Here is an 18,333-nt window from a genome sequence, read left to right as displayed (position 1 = left end):
ACAGTTGATGGGGAGACCGGCGCAGCAGCTGTACCTCCCGACACTTTGCCTTACTGCCCACAAGGATGCAGTTTACAGCTAGTGGAGGGGCGTCACGTAGAGACGGAAGGGCTCTGCCAGTATAGGCAGTTGGCTGTGTTTAGGCTGTCCCAAACTCTGAAGCGGCTACCCCGACAACATCCTGGCGGGAAATGGTTGTACAGCGTGCTTTTTTTGGAACTCCATCCCCGCTCGTATATGGATTCACGATGGTGGCATGTACTTGCATGGGCGACAGCCACAGTAGACAAGTTGGAATCGGTTTACAGTTCAACATCGCGGTCTCTCTTGAACCAGCTTCTGACTGTAGTACTGCAGTTCGAGTGGAAACAGGGAAGAAAAGGGTGTGACTGCAAGTTTCTAGTTGTCTGCCGTGTGTCCGCCATACTTCTGGACAGTGTCTAGTAGGCCATAAATAGGCAGGAGCGTGCACCTAGCGATGGTTGAGGCTCCGGGGTTCCCAAGCGGCCCTGTTATAGCTAGGCATAATATTTACAAAATGGATTCTCTACAGTTCGCAATGCCAATGTTTTTGTCAACGCGTCAATCGTCGTTTGTCTCTCCTTCATGAAATGGTGTGCTGTCTATTTGTCTGTCTTGTAATTGTGGCTAGCCTGTGTCCCGACATAGCGCTCAAGGTGCGTAGTAGCCTGTCGCCGGGATATAGGAGCTCGGCCGAAGGTGAGGAACCCAAATCTCATCACAGTCTCCACCGCGTAGCCGGCATACAATTTATTGGGATTCACCCGGACAGTTCATGTACTACAGTGAAAAGGCTAAGAGCGTCAGGGAAAACGCGTTGTGTTCTAGCGTCATTTCAGAGCGCTGGGCAGCCGCGCTCTACTTTGTGGCGACTCGGGAGAAGTGTTTCGGCTTCCACGCTTGCGAGACCCGGAGGACTGCATCCATCAGAATGGGGGAGGTGCTGTTACGGAAACTTTCAAATCCGCAGGTTCAATGTCCAAGGCCTCCCGAGGTCGAGTCGTGCAGAATATACGAAGTGGCAGTTCCTTTTCTGTAATGTACGATTTCTCACAGATACTACGGTGGGTTCCTTATGCCAAGCCAACAGCCTGAATGTGTGTCGGATGTGTTTGTTGCAGGCGCACCGGCTTTGCTTCGAGTCCTTGGTATGGTCGGTGGCGACAGTCCAGTTGAAACAACACTATTCGGAGTCTGGTCCTACTTCCTACGAGGGAACCGTGCACTTAAGCGCTTATCTTCTTCGCAGTCGTGGAGTAGGACACAAGCCGATATGGCACAAGCCGATAAATCTCATGAAGCTACACAAACGGGTTTTTATGTCCACACCATGGGTACCGCATCCCGGCGCATGTCCCCCGTAGACTCTAGGAGTGGCGGGGGGCCTGCATTGCCAGATGAAAATGCTTGGAAGTTATCGGTCACTCTGGAAAGGAGGCTACCAAGGCGAAGGTTAACAAGGCGAAGCCGCTTCTCCAGTGTCCCCCATAAAACAAGAGTGGGTTCGCTGAATATTATAAGTAAGTGAAATTCCGGTGGTCGTCACCCAACGCCTGACGGGGTGACTGAGTCTGCCCCACATTCAAATGCACGGAGTTTTTGCCCTTTCCGTTCCAGACGAATACGAAGACCTCTTGGCGGAATATCGAGAGGATCAGAGACTGAAAAAGGAGCTGGAGCATTTGCAGGGTTGGCAGGTGAAGAGGCTGCACCCACACCATACAATTAAAACCTTTGACGACCTCATGCTTGCACCGCCTCCTCCCGAAGAGGGGATTCTCTTGGGAGGTTACGTTCTCGAGCCTGTGAGAGCGGAGGACTTTAATATGGTGAAGTATGAGCCCAAGGCCTTCTACGACTTGAACAAGGACGGGCAGAAAGACGTGCTGGGTTCACTGATTGCAAGACGTAAGTCATGAGGGGGCCCTGCAGTAGAAGCGTGCAGCCCTGCATCCGTACTATTAAATTCTTACATAAACATATTCCCTCTCCTTCAAGAGGGAATCGTTGAGTGTCTTTACTGCTGATGCAGCCATAGTAGGCACTGTAAGCTACTTACCGTACCCCAGCATGCGAATGAGGAAGAGGCCACAGGGAAGCATCCAGTGTCACACATTCGGGTGCTCTGACCTCTTCGAGCGCGAACCTGTAGGAGCAAACAAAGTAAATGGGATCGGAGGATCACGATTTGTTCACCGCCATCATCATCCTTGTTTCGGCGGCTTCGCACCGACTGGTGCTGTCACACATATCATTCTCTGGGATGGAGGTGCCATTCGTACGTAATTGTACGGCTTGCGGGAGTAGCACGAACAGCTTCCCAGCCTTGTGGACTGCAGAGTTTACCGGTTCTTCTGTCGTCGTCGGCATTTGTAGTGACCGTACGCGGGGGTCGCACGGCATTCCGGCATGCCCGCTGACAATTCCCTGTCGAGCTCTGTCTCTGGACATCACGGCGTTCTTCTTCCTCATCAGGAACCCAACTTCTCAATTCGATGGATGCTGAGACGCTGGAGGCTTTGACCAAGGGAGCGATAATGCTTGGGCAAGTTGTGGAGCAAGCAGGTGGTGACACAATCGGCCTGAGCCAAGCAATAAGGGGTATTGGAGAGGTTCGTCTGCAACATTGTGCGCCGGGGAGGCTGCTGCCGCGCGGATGATACGATACAGTGTGATGGGTGAAAAATGAGGTAACCAAACCGAGAGTCAGCAGCTGCATGGATCGTCAGCAATACAATCCCATTTTGATCAGTAGTCGCCCTTACCGGTGGCAGCAAGAGCAAAGCCTCAGGTGTGCTGCTGGGTGTGCCACAGTGGAGCCACAGGACTGGTTTGCGCTTTGCGTTGCGGCATGTTGCGGATACTACAGGAAGCTCGCACAGTAGCTGCGTCGCGTGCGCCCGAAGACTCTGCGGGATTCGTGAACCTTAGGACCGGACTTCCCTGTATTCTGTCACCTGATAATCTCTACTGTGTGGCCACCCCCACGACGACAACCACGCAGGCTCCTCCCTCCCTGCTGGAGCTTCGGAATTACAAAAGAAGAAAAGAAGAGGAAGAGGAGAAGAGGCGTAGCATGGAACTGGCAGCGCGCTTGGAACAGACGAAGCGCCGGTTCAATCCATATGACCAGCCTGTTTACTTTGACTTGACTGAAGATCATTCAGAGAACCCGATAGAGGAGTTTAAGAAGCAAATGGCTCTACAGCGAGAGAAGGAAGGCAAAGTAGAGGAACAACATACCCGGATATCAAGTGCCGATGAAGCACGCACAATTCTGAGGTTTGCCAGGCGCACCGCTCAGGGCCGACAGCATCAAACCCCGATGTCAGAGGCGTCGATGACGAGAAGACCTACGGGCAGTCTTGTTCCTCCTTCTGCCGCGACCCGATACGACAGCTCCTCCTCTAAGATTGTAATCGCAGGACAGCCAAACTTGGACGCGCGGAATGCAGCTCCTCTTCGCAGCCTCGTGGACAAAGTCACTCTAGGAGTGAACTTTGGACGTCCTGGCTCACCAAACCGTGAGTTTCCGCCGGATCTGCCGGAAGCTTCGATGCTACAGAAGCGAAAAAGGACACAGGATGTATTAGTCAATGGGTCCCATCTACTCGGCAATCCCTTGTCGGCCGTGCTTCCATGCGGTGAACATCCCAGAGGACGCGAGGGCGCAAGAGGACAGCTGTCACGCACACCACAGGACGTCGGTTTGGTTGATCGTGTGGAGGGCGTGAATGACATGCATTTCCACTATCACCGGTATCTTACCAAAGAACACGCCTATTCCGCTCCGCGGCGAGAGGCACAGCGACATCCATTATTGAACTCACGTGAAATGCCGCTGCAAGGTACCGTTAAACCTGATGACGAGCAGCACACGCACGCGGGTGAAGACGAGAGTAGACAGCCTGAGGTACACTTTGAACCAGTGAAGGATGACCGAAAAGCTTTGGAAAGCGCTGTTGAAAATAAGAGCGCCGCCTTCATTCTTGAGGGTGTGCGCCAATTCCAGACAGGCATTCAGTCAGCGAGGCTATCACCAGACCAGCTGGCGAAGTACCAGGGGGGAAAAGAGCAGCCGAAGTCCCCGTCAAAAGAGGAGCTTGCCAAACAAGAAACGGATCGCTTGAAAAGGGTAGGTTTCTGTATCAATGGACGCCTATATGCAGTTGGTGGAGTTCAGCACCAGCTTCCACCTTAGGCGGGAGTACCGCCACGCTTCTACTTATTCACATTGCGTGCTGGAATCGGAACGGTTTTCCTGAGAGTTCATGCGAAAGCGGTGCGAACGCTGTGTTTCAGGAGCGCCAGGAACAGCGCGTTGCCCGATTGATTGAGAATTTCACTGCCACAAGTTACGCGGAGGAGCTACGTCGCGCTGCCCTTGCGACGGGTGATCCCCTGCCTGAATGCGAGGAAATCGGAACTCGTCTTCGTGCCTCCTCTCTGCCACCTGTCCTAAAAGAGAAAGTCGAGCGTACCCAACAGCACAGAGCGCAGAAGAAGGGCCAGAAACAGGCGCGACAGGAACGGGAAAGAGGAGACCGGCAAAGGGCTGACACCGACAACCGTATTCAGCAGCTGGATGCAGACCTAACAGAGCACACGCTGTCATCCATAGGAGGATACCTCCAGGCGGACGAAACGCGGTCCTCCCGCAAATCCTCGAGAACCAACTCTAGAGAAAAGGCTGCAGGAGCGTTCCCCCTTCTTGGTGACCTTAGCGGGAAGTCAGGTATGGAAAACGATGCCGCAGTTGACTCCACGAACAACATGCAGCGCCGTCCGGGGGACAAGCGAAGACGTGCATGGAAAGCGGACGGGGAAGCCGACAGTTACACACGCCATCCTGGCAGCTCCGGAACGGCTGTCGCTCCTTCAGAACAAAACGCCGCGGTCGGCATAAGCCCGTCTGCTCGTGTGGTATGGCTCTATGGTGATGATGACAAAAACCCTTTCCACATACATCCACGACTCCCCGCTCTATGAGACAACTTCGACACGCCATTCCAATCATTGTCCGGGACGAACGGAGACACCCCTCCAACACAGAGGCTGAACAGAATCATTGCAGCTCAGTGGAGCCGAGGTGCATTGGCTGTGACTTGAATCTTCTTACAGTCTAATAATACCGTGGACGGCTTGTGCTCCTCTGTGGTACTGGCGACAGTAGCAGATTTTGGTGGGGTTTTTTGCGAGTGTGACTTGTTTTGGGCCACAACGGTGCAGTAGCTATAACTGATCGCATGACATGCACTCTCTGTGAGCACTGTGACTTGTAACACCATACATCGCGAGTCTCGCATGAGGAGGAGGGCGGGGGGAACTCGTCTCACAGTCTCACAGGATGACTGGGACTCGACCTATCCAGGGAGTTCAGACGAGGCCCTCAGAATTCGGCAGCGCCAGAGTCGTCGCATCCCTTTGGGGTTGCAACGAAAAGAAAACCACAGTACGAAAGAGAGTTTGGGCTAACGCTTCGCACCAGAAGTCCTCTGAAACGGAGGCCACCATTCCTGTAGCTATCATGAGTCTGCTAAAACAATTTGCTAACGTTCAACGTGTATAGTTCTGTCAAAATCGTTTCTTCCGATAACGATTCTTGATGGCTTGACAACATGCGACAAAAACGTACGTGGCCTGTGCGGATTCTGCTCGGGAGAATCCACAGTCTAGGAGACTTCTTTCCTCACACCGAAAAATAGAAATCCGCATTTTCCCTTACAGAGGCCGTAGAGGAGGGAGAGACCCCATAGGTGTTGAGCTCAGTACTCTTCTGCCACATACAGCGATTGTTTGCCAGTCTTTGGTTGCCGTTGACTGACACCTCCCAGCACTGCGAAGGAGCATCACTGGGACATATTCAAAAGAAATCCCTCAAATGTGAAGGCGAGCAGACACCCTCACCAAATACAAGTTCAAACAGGAACAGACTCCTCGTACCCTCGAAGACGTCACGAACGGTGCGAACACATACCTCGTCCGTTTAACCGTACAAGCAAGAGTAGAAACGGAAGGCATTCATTCCTGGGATGCTAGTGTTGCCGAAAAAGTCTGTCTACATTGGGAAGGTGACAAGTGCTGAAATGCGGATTGAACAGGAGGGTTCATTCACGAGCAAAGCCTTGCGTAGCCACATAAAACGCTCCGAAGACGCTCCACTGGCGGCGCGAGCGACCGGCGAGTAAACCCGCGTTCGGAAAACTACACTCACGTCGCGGAAAGGATGGCATGGGCACACTAAGAGCGAAAACGAGCTGCTTCAGCACGGAAAAGCGCGACGCAGTCTCTGCGCTAGATGTAGGTCCTTCGGCATTAGCGTAACGCGCTTTGCATGCATTGCACAGAGGTAGGAGTCCTCCATCAGCCCCGTAAGATAGGCCTCGCTGGCGCACTGCAACGCCATCAGCGCATCTGCAGTAAACCTGAAAACCCGACACACGTACGAGATAAGAACTTCACAGAGAATGTAAACTCCGTACGAAAGCCCAGGAGTCGTTGCTGCGGCAACAAATGTCTGTGAAACGGAGAACAGGTTCCATACAAGCCCGCCATCCTTTTTCCGTGCGGGAAGGACCTCCTCCTTGCCCAACAAAGCGTTTAGATCCTCTACTCTGACGCACAGAAAACGGAAACGGGGCGGGAGTGGAAGCGTACCGGAATGGCGAGGCGTACGGAGGTGTGCAGTCCTGAGCGACCTCGTGAACGAGGCGAAGAAAGGGCATCCTTGGAATCAAAAGATCAGTTGACTCCTGCGAAGCAGGTACACAGATCAATCTTGCGTGCAGGTGACCGGGGAGCCAGTAGAATCGACTGATGACGCTTCCGGGTAGTTTTGAACACGTCATGGACAAGATGCCGTCGCCCAACTTCCTTTCAACACGGAGACTGGCATACACGGGTTCTCCTTTCTCGCGGGTGTTGAAACATTTGCGTGTGAACACATGGCGTCAACGCCAGAAACACACACAGTGCCTCACGCGACACAACGAAGCAGTGAGGACGCCGCTTCATCCGAAACCGCTTCATTTCCGGCCTGCGCCCCTCGTCTAAAAGATTTCGCTAGGCTGCTGCGCCACGAGCCCCCGTAACTCCCTGCGTTGCTGGGTGACACCAGCCATGAGAATCCGGCCGCCACCATTCGAGGTAGAGTGCAGAATTTCTGCGTGTACTGCTGCACGCCTGGGGTGACGGCCAGCCCTGATCCAGATAGAGCAGCAACAAGAAGCGAAGCGTGTTCCCCCTACGACCGACACGTACGCGAAGTCTCTTGATCTCTCGAAGAACTCTCGCTCCAGGTGGTGCCCGCCTGCGGGGCTGCATTCCCCGGTAGTGGGCGGTTTGTGCCGACCCACTCGCTCCTTCGCGACCTCGTGCCCTTTGTGTAGGATTTCCACTCGCTGACGAAGCTACGCGGTCAGGGGAGGGAGAGGGCGAGCGGGACGAGTAAGAGGATGACGGCGAGTCATCGTCAGACGCGGAAGATGCCACCGAAGACCGGCGGCGAAGAGGCGCTCCGCGGCCGTGAGACGGGGGGAAAGCAGCGCGAGACTTCGGAGCCGCTCCAATGACTCCCCCGGAGCCCATCGCCACCTTCGGCCGCGAGGCAGCTCCTGAGCGGCGTGCAGGAGTTATTTTGATTCGAGCCATCGAGACATCTGCAAGCGAATGAAGACCTGAGGGTTGAGGAAAAACGAGTAAGACGGAAGGCGTGGTGATCGTCTGGGCTCCGGTTGCACGCTTCCAAGGGGTACGTCCTGGGAAAGAATGTACGCGCTTTGGAGAAGTGGTAGTTCCTTGCCCTCAAACTGGGCGCAATACTTCGGGTGCACTCAGCGGGGGCTGACCACTGCGCTTCTGGACTTCTGGGAAGAAGACGACTTATACTGAGCAAATACGGAGTCCGCGGCGCACATTTGCCTTGCAAAAGTATTTCTTTCGCCACTTCCGTGAAAATTCCACCGAAGACATCTACGGTAGAGTACCTGGATGTTAAACACGCTGATCGGCTGCAATAGAGTGCGAAAAGACTCTGCGGCTGATACGACGACGTGCCGCGTGCAGACCAGTCACAGGGCAGACACGACAGGCACCTTGGAAAAAGCTCATGGATGCAAGATTGGTACGTAGTGAAATTTCACAGGACGGCATGAAATTCCGGTGCTGTTGGTTGCCCTAAATCCACTGCACCGACCCCGAATCGTGAGGAATACAGCCAGAAGGCCGCACAAAACTGAGTGTGAGGCTGAGCCGCGGCATTCGATTCGTGGCCGAGCAGCAGGATGCAACCACAGCAAAAACTACTTCTACTCTGAAGGAACGGGTCCCTGTTGGTCGATAATTTTCCGGGAAACAGAAGGTTTGACGAAGCCGGTGCCCCAGAAGATGCACAAGACAATGCCACAGGCAGGACAACACGGGGTTCTGAGAACGGGCCCACTTCGAACCAGTTTCAACAACGCACATAAAACAGAAGAGAATAGAAACACCGACGAAAAGTTGCACCATCATTAATTTTATTTCCGAAGGCCAGCATCGTGCGGGGGAAAAAGATGCTGGCATGGGACAGCGAAACGGCCAGCGTTTCTGCATGCATTCCTCGAAGCGGCGTTTGGCTGCAATCTGCGATTTGCTCACGAGAAGCATTGCACATCTTTTCTGAAGGCTCTTTCCAAATCTGCTATAAATCCCCCCACACGAATGAAACAAGCACAAACCTACACCGAAAGAATTTGGTTACTTTTTTCTTGGATGATTATGAATGATCAGTGGGCATCTCGTTGTAAGCTGCGTATCGAGACACGGCCCGTTTGAGTTCCGCTTAGAAAAAACGCCACCTTAGGATAGAAACTCCTCTCTTGTCAACCCATCGCCACCAAACCATCTGTATGCGACTTAGGGAGTCAAATCGCCCGCTCAGAGAGGTAAACTAGACGCCGTGTTTCACTTTGGCTCACCATGTACAGTTCGGGGGACTGTTTGGCGCTGACGCTATGTACTTAGGCTCTTGTAATAAATGCTGGGTCACGAACCCCAGGCGCAGCGCCTTGATAGATAGTGACGGAACAGACAGTAGGAAATTCATCTGCATCGTACTTAGACATGGTGTACCTTTTCTTCTGGAGGCATTGACGGCTAATGGAGTTGAGTCGCGTTTTGCCCTTGGGGTAGGATGTCTCAAATCTGATCCACACAAACGAGACCAATGCTCGCATCGCAATGTTAGCGACTGACCGAACCAGGAACATGAACCCAAGACCATGAACACATCCTACGTAGGCAGCTCGTGGAGAACTGTTCTGCACCAGTTCAGAGCACGGGTTTCCACGCATATGGGCACTGAAACGCCATGCAGGCTGAAGCACGGGACGTACTGTTTTATGGATTCATCGCGGCGGAGTTCTTTCACTGCACACCATTGGTAACACGACACGAGTTAGATACAACGAAAAGGCTCCACGTCGAACAGCCACTGGCAAGCGGCTTTATCTGTAGTTCAACCAGAACATCCCACGACCGCGGTTGCGTTGCTCGATGTTGCTGCGCTGTGTTTGAATGGTTTTTTTCCGTGGTTCTCAGAAACTCGTGGGAGTCGTAGCAGCAACGCTGACTCGCGGGGCAATCACGAATTGCTTTCTTTTCCTGCGGTCTCTTGTCGTATACTATCAGTGAGAAAGACTTGAACTGAAACGTAAGGATGGCGGTTACGCCCGTGTCCCAATTCATCCACGCTGAGGTTCGTTGCAGCCAGCCTGTGCCATCGAGTCTGGCTTGGTGAGAAGCTGTGCAACTGACATCCCAACACGGTCGTTCGAGCGCAGCACGAAGAAGGAGCGTTTACGTGCGAGGAAGTTGCTGATGTACGTAGACCACCTCAACACCAGTCTTGAGCAGGGGGGCTGCCGCCTATTGCCTCTTTGACGGTTTCCTCTCCGGTTGATTGTAGCTCTGACTTGAGTGCGAGAAGGGTTCAAAGATGCGTATATTTTTTCTCATGAGGCTGTGGCACTTCTCTCGACAGGCTTGCAGTTGCGCCCCCGGATTGGTGCAGCAACTGCTGCTGAGGGTGCGCATTGATCCGGTGGCATGAATACCTTGCATCTATACTCCTGCCTGGCTCGGCAGTGCGTTAGAAGAGTTATGCGAGGCCATTCCGCCTTGTCATTCGCTGTTCTGAAGGGTTATAACACAGAGTTCCGCGGATGGTTTGGCTAGTGCGGAAGGCGGTGACGCATGATACTGAATCAAATTCGGGGTCACTGACGTTCGAGGCATGATGCTGCGGCCATTGTTTTGCCATAACCGGCTGCAGGAACACCTCGCTCCGTAATCTACTCTGCGGCTCACCGTTATCGAAACAACACTTTTGCTGCGCAGGGCTTGTGGCTCGTCGCTATCGTGGCCCGCGCTGGTCGTTTGTCAGCTTTCTGTCTAATTCTTACCCTCGGCCACAGCGATGGCGTCCGTCCGTGTGTGGACAGCACTGGAGGCCATTGAAGCCCAAGCCTCACTAAGTTTCGATGCACGCATCACTTGCATTGAAGGGATGGCTGCTGGTTTCAGGGAATAGGGAGATCTTTGTCGGTATGGACCCACACGTGTGTAACGTGCCACGGCTTTGTCGTTGACGGGAGTGTGTGCCTTTGGGTCGCGGGATCCGCTGAGACACACCGTGTCGTTGCTCCGTGTCGCCTTTCCTGGCTTGTTAGGTGACGTCCCTCCGCACAGGCGCGAAGCTGGAGGCTTTTGCTGCGAGTTACGACTCTGAATCTATTTGACTCTAGGCATCCAGATGATTTCTCGTGCTGCTTAACGGGAAAAGTTGGCGGATGGTTCGACTGTGCGCGCGGAACGGGCACTACGAACGCCTGACTCAAGTCAGCGCGTCCGCACGCGGTCCAGCCGTCTCAGGTGGCCGAGGCGTACGACCACTGTAGGCGCATTCCAAGGACAGACAAGACTGCTCTACGAGTAAATCATGTCCTGAGTAACATATGACCTCTTAATCTTTCGGGAAGAGAGCCCCCGCGTGTGCCGTTTGACGTCACGGACCGGGTCGTCGTTTTACCGTTGCCACGCCTTTAGCAAGTGCACGGAGGACGTGTGTCGCTGTGAGGCTGGAGCGCGGAGTGTGAGAAGCTCCGGCAGTAGTGTGTCTGCTTCATAGAGGAGAGTTCTCTGTATTTTGGCGTGTTGGTTTTTCGTTTCATAACGATGCATTCTATCTTCCAGTCCTCCTTGCTACAAGGGCGACTCGTTTCGCTGCTCGCAGCGGCGGGGGCGGCGCTCTGTCTCCCCGTTTGCCTCTCGCACTTCGACACAGCGGTTTTATTTTGCCAAGCCTCGGAGCCCATCCTCGAACAAGACAGTGTAGAGCAGGCATCAGTCCCGGCTACGGAGGAGCGGGAAGATAGTAGCGCACCGCCGCCTTCCACCGCAGATAGCGAACCAAGTCTACCTTCCATTGTGGATAGTACCCAGATCAGCGACAGTCAGGAGGCAGACAATTCGACTGAAGACATGCTTATAAACCTTCTTCAAGAATATGGCTACCAACCAAGCTCGTTGCTCCTGTCCCTCCTCAGAAGAAGGCGGGGGATGTGGGCCAGCCCGGGTGAGTTACGCATGTGCCCTAGGAGAGCTAGGAACGATGCATTTCCTGCTAGGGGGGGGCAGTTTGGTAGCACAGCTGCTTCTGTGCAGTGCGTGGAGGCGCCACTGGCGCAAGAGCAGGGAAAAGGCTCCATGCTTTTACAGCGCTTCGCGGAGAAGATATATCCGCTGCAGGCGCGAGACTGGATGGTCAGACAGAAGGCCCAGAAGTATTCCAAAGCAACGCCACACGATTCTGATCCAACGAGCGTGCCGCTGTGCCGGCGCTTGACGCCGAGGCAGATAAGGCATGGCATCTCTTGAGAGAGATGCCATGCATTATCTGCCTCCAGCGCCCTCGGCTAATATGGTGCCAGCTTTTTCTCGTCAGGGACCGGCGCGAAATTCATAGAGGCGTACTCCCGCGCCTACCCTGGTGAGGCTAAACTTCGGGGGACGTTCCTGCGTTGACTTGTATACAGGCTGTAAAAACGTCGATATGACGACCGATTTCGTTCGCTGGGGCTACGACATCCTCATTGACGCGCTGCAGGTACACAGGAATGCCAAAGAAAGAAGCTGACATGCGCCTCAGTGCTTGCAGACCATTATGCGTGCATCGCTTTCGCGTGTCTGTGGTCCGCGTTACACAGCGGCGGAGTCGGGGTTTTTCTGTCGTAGTGCCTTCTTTTTTCTGGGTCCTGTCTGCAGAACGGCGGTGAAGAGGACATAAGAGTTCCGACGGGGATTGTGGAAATGCAGCAGAAGGGGCTCCGCTGCCCGGCCTTCTTCTCCTGGTACCAGCGAGATCCAGACGCGCCTGACGAGTCCCAGGACTCCTACGACTTGCGCGGATGTGTTGGCACTCTCGCAGCAATCACCCCAAAGGAGATAGGTACGCAAGCTGTCGCCGCCGGCCTGCAGTCCACGGCGCTGCATTCTGTTCCACCTACTGGGATTGAGGTCTGCATTGCACCGGCTAAAGACGCTAGACGCAGAGGCATTTCTTCCTCCGTCGAGTTGCACAGAGATCCATTGAGATGCACGCGGCACCAGGTGAGTGAGATTGTTGGCGCAAGCTCTACATGGTCAGCCGGGGCTTTGGTCTAACCACATCGGTTGCTTGGATGATGAGTTCCTTCTTCCGCTCAGGAAATTACGCCCTCCTTGCAGCCGAAGAGGATCCACGCTTCGCTCCGATTACGCTTAGCGAGGTGCCTACGCTGAAGGGCGTTGCAACAATTCTTCACTCGTTCGAGGTGGGTGTTCCTCAGCCTCCGTTTCGGAAAGAAGAGGGTCGCCGCGCAAGGCGAGAAGTCACAGAACATCGGAAGAGCTGTCGTCCTCAGTCTGGAGCTATAAAAAATATTCTAGCTCATCGGGGAGCCACTGGGGCTCCATTCTACCCCCAGCCACTGCATTGATGATGATAAGGTCAGTATCGGACTGCAGATCACTGAATAGGATCGCGCACAGAACTGTATCTTGACATTGTCTTTCTCTTTCTTCTACTTTTTTCTGCAGACAGCAAAAGGCCCGATGGACTGGGAGCTTGGCGTGCATGGCTTGGCGACAGAATTCGTTGTCAATGGCCTGCGGTACGTTCGATTTCCTCCGCCCACGCGTGTAGTCTGTGTTGCCCGCCAGACTATCCTAAGTATTAATTTCAGCAAACTGCGTCAGAGTTCGGAATTCTGCGATACGAGGACACACCTGTGTCGCTTGCCCAACATCTTGCTCACCTGTCAACCTCGTATGAGTGCAGTGGATAGAGACAGCGCCTTCTAAAATATATAACCGAGAGTCTCAACTTAGATGCACAGATGGACATAATTAATCCTTTGGTACGTTCCGTACAGTTATAGGTAAATGGTATGTTAGAGACTTAGACTAGCGTTGGAGCACATTGTTTCATTCGATCTTGCGTAACATACCTTTAGAGTTGCTTAGCATTATAGAGCTTGTAGGCATGAAAGTAACTAAAGAACTGTAGATACTGAGTGAAGAATACCAGAATAGCTCCAAAGAAACATGACAAGCATTAATAGATTTATATAAACGTCAAGGACATGAGTCTGCTGGAATTTACAATGCATGCAACAACTGCTTCTTTCGTCTTCCTGTGTATCTTAATCCACATGATCGTAAAATTCAATTACGTGTAGGTCAAGAAGGATCATTACTAATCCACCACTAAGAATAGGACACCTATCAAAAGCTTGGCGTATAAAGAGCGCATCGGGTGACACGGATATACCCAACGCTTTTCTCTGAGCACCCGCAAGCGTATGCGTGAAGCACTATACAGGCGCTCGCTCGTGTATTGATACAAATAAGAAACCGTGGTGTAAATATCCTCGCGTGCATTTACTCTCCTTTGTTGTACACGCCTCATGGAGGGGAATGTAGACTCTCGCTGAAGCTTTTCCCGCTCTCGATGTCAAAGCCGGAGTCGAGACTGATTGTCGCTGTATGAAGAGTACGAAGAGGCTGGCAGTGCTTGACTTCTGTGTGCGCAGCTATTCTGGAGTCTTCCTTCCACAAGTTTTGGAGCAGTTCGAGACGAAAGAGAATGGCATTATTCAGCTGGTACGGAGACTTGCGGGGTTGTGCAGGCGCTGAGCTCTCTGTGCTTCAAGCCTCTGAATCGCTCATACGTGACTGTGAGGCAGAAAGTACAGTATATGTCTCGGCGGGTCGTGAGATGCAGGACGCAGAGCATCGTACAGTTATAACTAATGCATAGTTCTTACACCGTCTGACAATGAGCAGAGAGCAATCCATCGCTTGTACGAATGAATGAATTTCTTTCACAGATCCGCAAGGCGCAGTACTCTGGACAGATCTCGAAGGAACTCATCAACTCAATGCGACTGACAAGATTCCAAGGCAAGTTCCTATCTCTTTCTTTCCCTGAGTACGAGGCGGAGTTTGGAGTCATAGGGCAGCCATCACGCGTGCTGAGAGAGGAGGAAACGAGCGACGGCAGTGAGGCCGATCCGCAGGACGCCTCGGACAACGAAGGCGATCGTGAAGCCTTCGAGGGCGGAGGCCCGGCTGCGACTGAGAATGCAGAAGACGCTGAGAATGCTGCTCCGCCCGCTGCGGGCGAGTCCATGGACGAGGACAAGCAGGAACCGACTGAAACGGAAGGATGACCGACGTGCTAGGCTCCGTTTTGATCACCTGCCGGAGGTGGTTTTATCATGATTTTCCGCCTTGGCCGGACTACCGGATGAGGCTCGCTGGCGACAGAGATGGAGAGCGGAAGAACGCGCAGAAGGCTGCGGCCCGTTGACCTGTAGCAGCCTCTGCGTCTCTTGCTGATCCCATGCCGCAAAGTCGGCTATACGTGTCGTCTGAGGTTACGTCGGTCTCAGTTCGCAGTGTTTCACAAGGGACAGCTGTGTGAGAAACCCATATGTGTATCTAGTTTTCACTCTCTCGCCCTGCGTTGCTGTGCGACGCCGCGGATAGTCGGGAAAGCGCGGACAATCGCTGCTTCCCTCTTGAGGAAAGTGAGACAAGCGAGACAAGGCCGACGTTTGCGTAACAACTCATATGCACTTCTCTGAAACACGCCGGGAAGGCGCCACGGGTACAACTGCCGGCAAGCATCGACTCGCCTCTGACAATTTGCCCCATGTGGCGGAAGCGAGCGAAACTTCCTCCTCTTAGGAAGGAACCGCTCAAGCCACAGTTTTCCTTGACGCCCAGTAAATTTGCGGGCTCTCCACACTCCGGAAGGTCTGCGATTTGCCGTTTGTCTCCTCTATCTCTTTCGAGGCGCTCTTATGCCTGGGGCGCTCGCTGAGCATGTACTGCCGCAGTATGCCAGACGCATACTACGACGAAGATTCTGACAGCAAGTTTGCTGACTGTTGAGCGAGTCACCTCCAGAAAAATCCTCCGAATTTGAACTGACCCATACGAACAGAAACGGACCAAAACACACTGTAGAGTTCGACTGCGCTGTCGTGGGCACAGAAGCCAGTCAGCTTTGTGGCATCATGGGCCTGTGTCTTCAGCAGGCAGGAACAGCGCCGTCAATCTGGTAGTCTCGGGACATGCAGGGCAGGCGTTATTTGCAGGGAGACCGGGACAACACTGATTGATTCACAACAAGTGAATGCAGAGAAAAAAGTCGAAAACACCAGGTAAAAGCTATCCCAGACGTTCCGCGGTAGGGTGGCGTACCCCAACGGATGGAGGATCCACACGACGCAATGTAGAAGCGCGTAATCCAAGCGCGTCTGCTTGAGCAGCGTGAAGGTGCCTTGCGGACAACCGGCATCCGAGTTGGTGCGCCGTGGTAAACAACAAAGGCTGCTGATTTCGCATGCAGAGGGAAGTCTGCCCAGAGTCTCGCGGAGCCGTCCTCTATCTAACCTGCGGCACCAGGCAGTTCTGCTGAGGCCCCTGGGAGCGACGACAGCGGCTGAGGCAAACACTCAGCGACGAGTCTGGCGCTTTCAGCAGATGCGTGAGCCGAGTCAACTCGAGACATGTCAAGGGTGAATCTACACCCAAGAGCGCAGAGCATCAAAGCCAGTTTTTATTGGCGGGGACTTCGCAGTTTTCGTGTTCATGCAGCAGCGTCCGTAGAGGGCGTTGTAGCTGGGCGCTCGTCGGCGGCGACGCGCAGCAACCAATAGCGAATGTCTGACGCATTCAGACCATCGCGAGCTCCGTTTGAAATGCCAGGCTCATGCAGAGGCAGAGGGATTGAGGTTTCCAACAGTGGATAGATGTCATCGTTACTGGCTAGGTCGCCTTCGCGACGGGGTACCAGATGCACATACAGCTGGGGGAGGCGCTGCTCAGCAGCTTCGCCCTGCTGGAGCAACATAGTGCATGAATCTGTCATCGTTACCCCGTTCAAAACATATTGAACAGCTTGAACAGCCTGGAACAAGTCATCCACCTCCTCCTTGGATAAGTCAAACACAGCCTGGAAAACTCGACAAGAAAGGAAAGCCAGAGCGCTCTGGTTCGTCTCTGCTCGTTCATACTGCCAAACCCGCTGTCTGTCCACTCCGCACCGTTCTTCCGTTTCGGATCTTCGCGCTGCAAGCCCGCTTGGCTCTGCGGCTCATCCACAAGTTGACGCAAGACGTAGCTTAGAGACGCACAGAACTTATCATTCCGCTACAGCACGCTCCGGGACGGTGGAAACGATGCAGATTCCGACGCTTTCGGGATGTTCGTGTGTAACTGGTTGTGAAAATCGCTGCTGAAACGACGCAAGGATACACAGAACGGTAGGGCAGCTACGTGGCATACCGAGAGCAGCAGACGGTGAATAACTAGGAAACACAAGGACAATCTGGCGGAACATTCGCGATCCTGCGCGCCTTGATGTGCACGAAGGAGACCAAGCACGAATGATTCCAATCTACGACAGCACACCTGCACTCAGTGCTCTGCAAACATTTTGTGGACATGCTTGGCTGTCGGGAAATCCTCACTTTCACGTTTCTCCGCGGTGTAACGACAGCGTGGCCCGGAAGGACCGGGCGCGGTGCCAGCATCGCAAAACTTCGAGACGTGCTAAAGACAACTTCCTCTGGCGGAACGGGGACCCCGCAGAACGAAAATGGGCCCCTCCAGCAAGGCTTTGAAGCCACCGCGCTCTCGTTTCGAAGCTCACGCGTTGCCGCCGTCAAAACGCTCCAGAGCGACGCACTGCAGGGCAGCAGATTTTGCACGCCGGCACTCGACAGCGCAGCGCCTGCGGCGGCACCGATTGCCATGGTTAGGCACACAAGAGCATTGTCTTCGGGACGAGAGGTCTGCGCCCTCCACGAAAAAGCGTAGACAGAGTATCAAGGACAAGAGACGCAAAAGACGTAGGCCGAGTGCAATCGCAGCCCCGACGCAGCATGCGGATTCACCAAGTAGTTACACAAGACACCGAGCTAACCCGGAAGCTGCGGTGGAATTTCGTTTGTCAGAGTTGGCTAGAACTGCCGAATGCAGCCGGCGCAAAGTCGTGTGGCTAGATAGGGAAAATTGTAGCTCCGCGCAGTTTGCGTTATAGGCTTTTTAGGCCTAGCAGCACACTGCTCTCGAAACGCCTGTACCGCTAGACGAGGGCCGGTTGACTGCAACCACAAACACTTCAGTCCTCCAATCACGTTTGCCTGCTACCCTGCATCTTGGTATTTTCCACTTTCAGACGATGCCTGCGATGAGGCGCGTAAGCTCTTCAAGAGACAGGAAACGGCGTTTTGAGACGGCGAGTGAAACGGAAATCTTCATCTGCATGCGTGAACTTCTACGTGCATGCCGCCTGGCCGCCAGGTCTCCCTTGCGCAAAACGCTGCACACGAACTTGCTGCATCCTTCATTCTGCAAAGGGCGACGAAGATCTTGGAACACAAAAGGCTTACAGTTTGCACCTCACCTTCCTATCAATGTCGACGGCATATCTTTTTCAATGCCAGTATTTCCGTCCTTTATTCAGCTGCTGCTACGGCGGGCAGTATGCAGCCACGCTACGAATGTGCTGTCGCCCAGTATCCACTCGTCCGAGGCCTCATGCAGCCCTCTGCGACGCTTTCCTCTGCCATTCGCATCTCTTTTCGTGGCTAAAAAATTTGTCACTTGCGAACCTCGTTCGAAACTCTCCAGCTAGGGCGTGCGGGGTGCGTCCCTGCTGCTAGAGCGAACGGCTCGGCTGCGATCTGGCTACCGTTCAGCTGCATGATACTGAATATG

At 53.7% G+C, this 18,333-nt stretch overlaps 4 protein-coding genes across 4 annotated transcripts; 2 read left to right on the top strand and 2 right to left on the bottom strand.

Moving 5' to 3' along the window:
* Positions 1 to 1,607: 1,607 nt before the first annotated feature.
* On the top strand, positions 1,608 to 5,010 carry BESB_061070 (uncharacterized protein; the record flags this gene model as incomplete). Its single annotated transcript, XM_029364521.1, has 4 exons — positions 1,608 to 1,929; positions 2,497 to 2,633; positions 2,891 to 4,156; positions 4,324 to 5,010. The coding sequence occupies 4 exons, from the start codon at positions 1,608 to 1,610 to the stop codon at positions 5,008 to 5,010; spliced, it is 2,412 nt and encodes an 803-aa protein (XP_029219229.1).
* A 1,273-nt stretch (positions 5,011 to 6,283) lies between these two features.
* Positions 6,284 to 7,671, bottom strand: BESB_061060 (histone H3 centromeric CENH3; the record flags this gene model as incomplete). The annotated part of the gene is made up of 3 exons (XM_029364520.1): positions 6,284 to 6,446; positions 6,679 to 6,773; positions 7,282 to 7,671. 3 exons carry the CDS (start codon positions 7,669 to 7,671, stop codon positions 6,284 to 6,286), a joined length of 648 nt encoding a protein of 215 aa, XP_029219228.1.
* A 3,564-nt stretch (positions 7,672 to 11,235) lies between these two features.
* On the top strand, positions 11,236 to 14,771 carry BESB_061050 (uncharacterized protein; the record flags this gene model as incomplete). Its single annotated transcript, XM_029364519.1, has 7 exons — positions 11,236 to 11,635; positions 12,096 to 12,166; positions 12,325 to 12,508; positions 12,766 to 12,872; positions 13,138 to 13,211; positions 14,133 to 14,202; positions 14,430 to 14,771. 7 exons carry the CDS (start codon positions 11,236 to 11,238, stop codon positions 14,769 to 14,771), a joined length of 1,248 nt encoding a protein of 415 aa, XP_029219227.1.
* Positions 14,772 to 16,198: 1,427 nt separating this feature from the next.
* On the bottom strand, positions 16,199 to 17,366 carry BESB_061040 (histidine triad domain-containing protein; the record flags this gene model as incomplete). Its single annotated transcript, XM_029364518.1, has 2 exons — positions 16,199 to 16,564; positions 17,082 to 17,366. 2 exons carry the CDS (start codon positions 17,364 to 17,366, stop codon positions 16,199 to 16,201), a joined length of 651 nt encoding a protein of 216 aa, XP_029219226.1.
* Between the last annotated feature and the right edge of the window lie 967 nt (positions 17,367 to 18,333).

Source organism: Besnoitia besnoiti, chromosome V, assembly GCF_002563875.1.
Source record: "Besnoitia besnoiti strain Bb-Ger1 chromosome V, whole genome shotgun sequence".
Classification (NCBI taxonomy): domain Eukaryota; phylum Apicomplexa; class Conoidasida; order Eucoccidiorida; family Sarcocystidae; genus Besnoitia; species Besnoitia besnoiti.
Note: the sequence above shows the minus strand (reverse complement) of the source record. Positions and strands in the feature narration are given on the sequence as shown.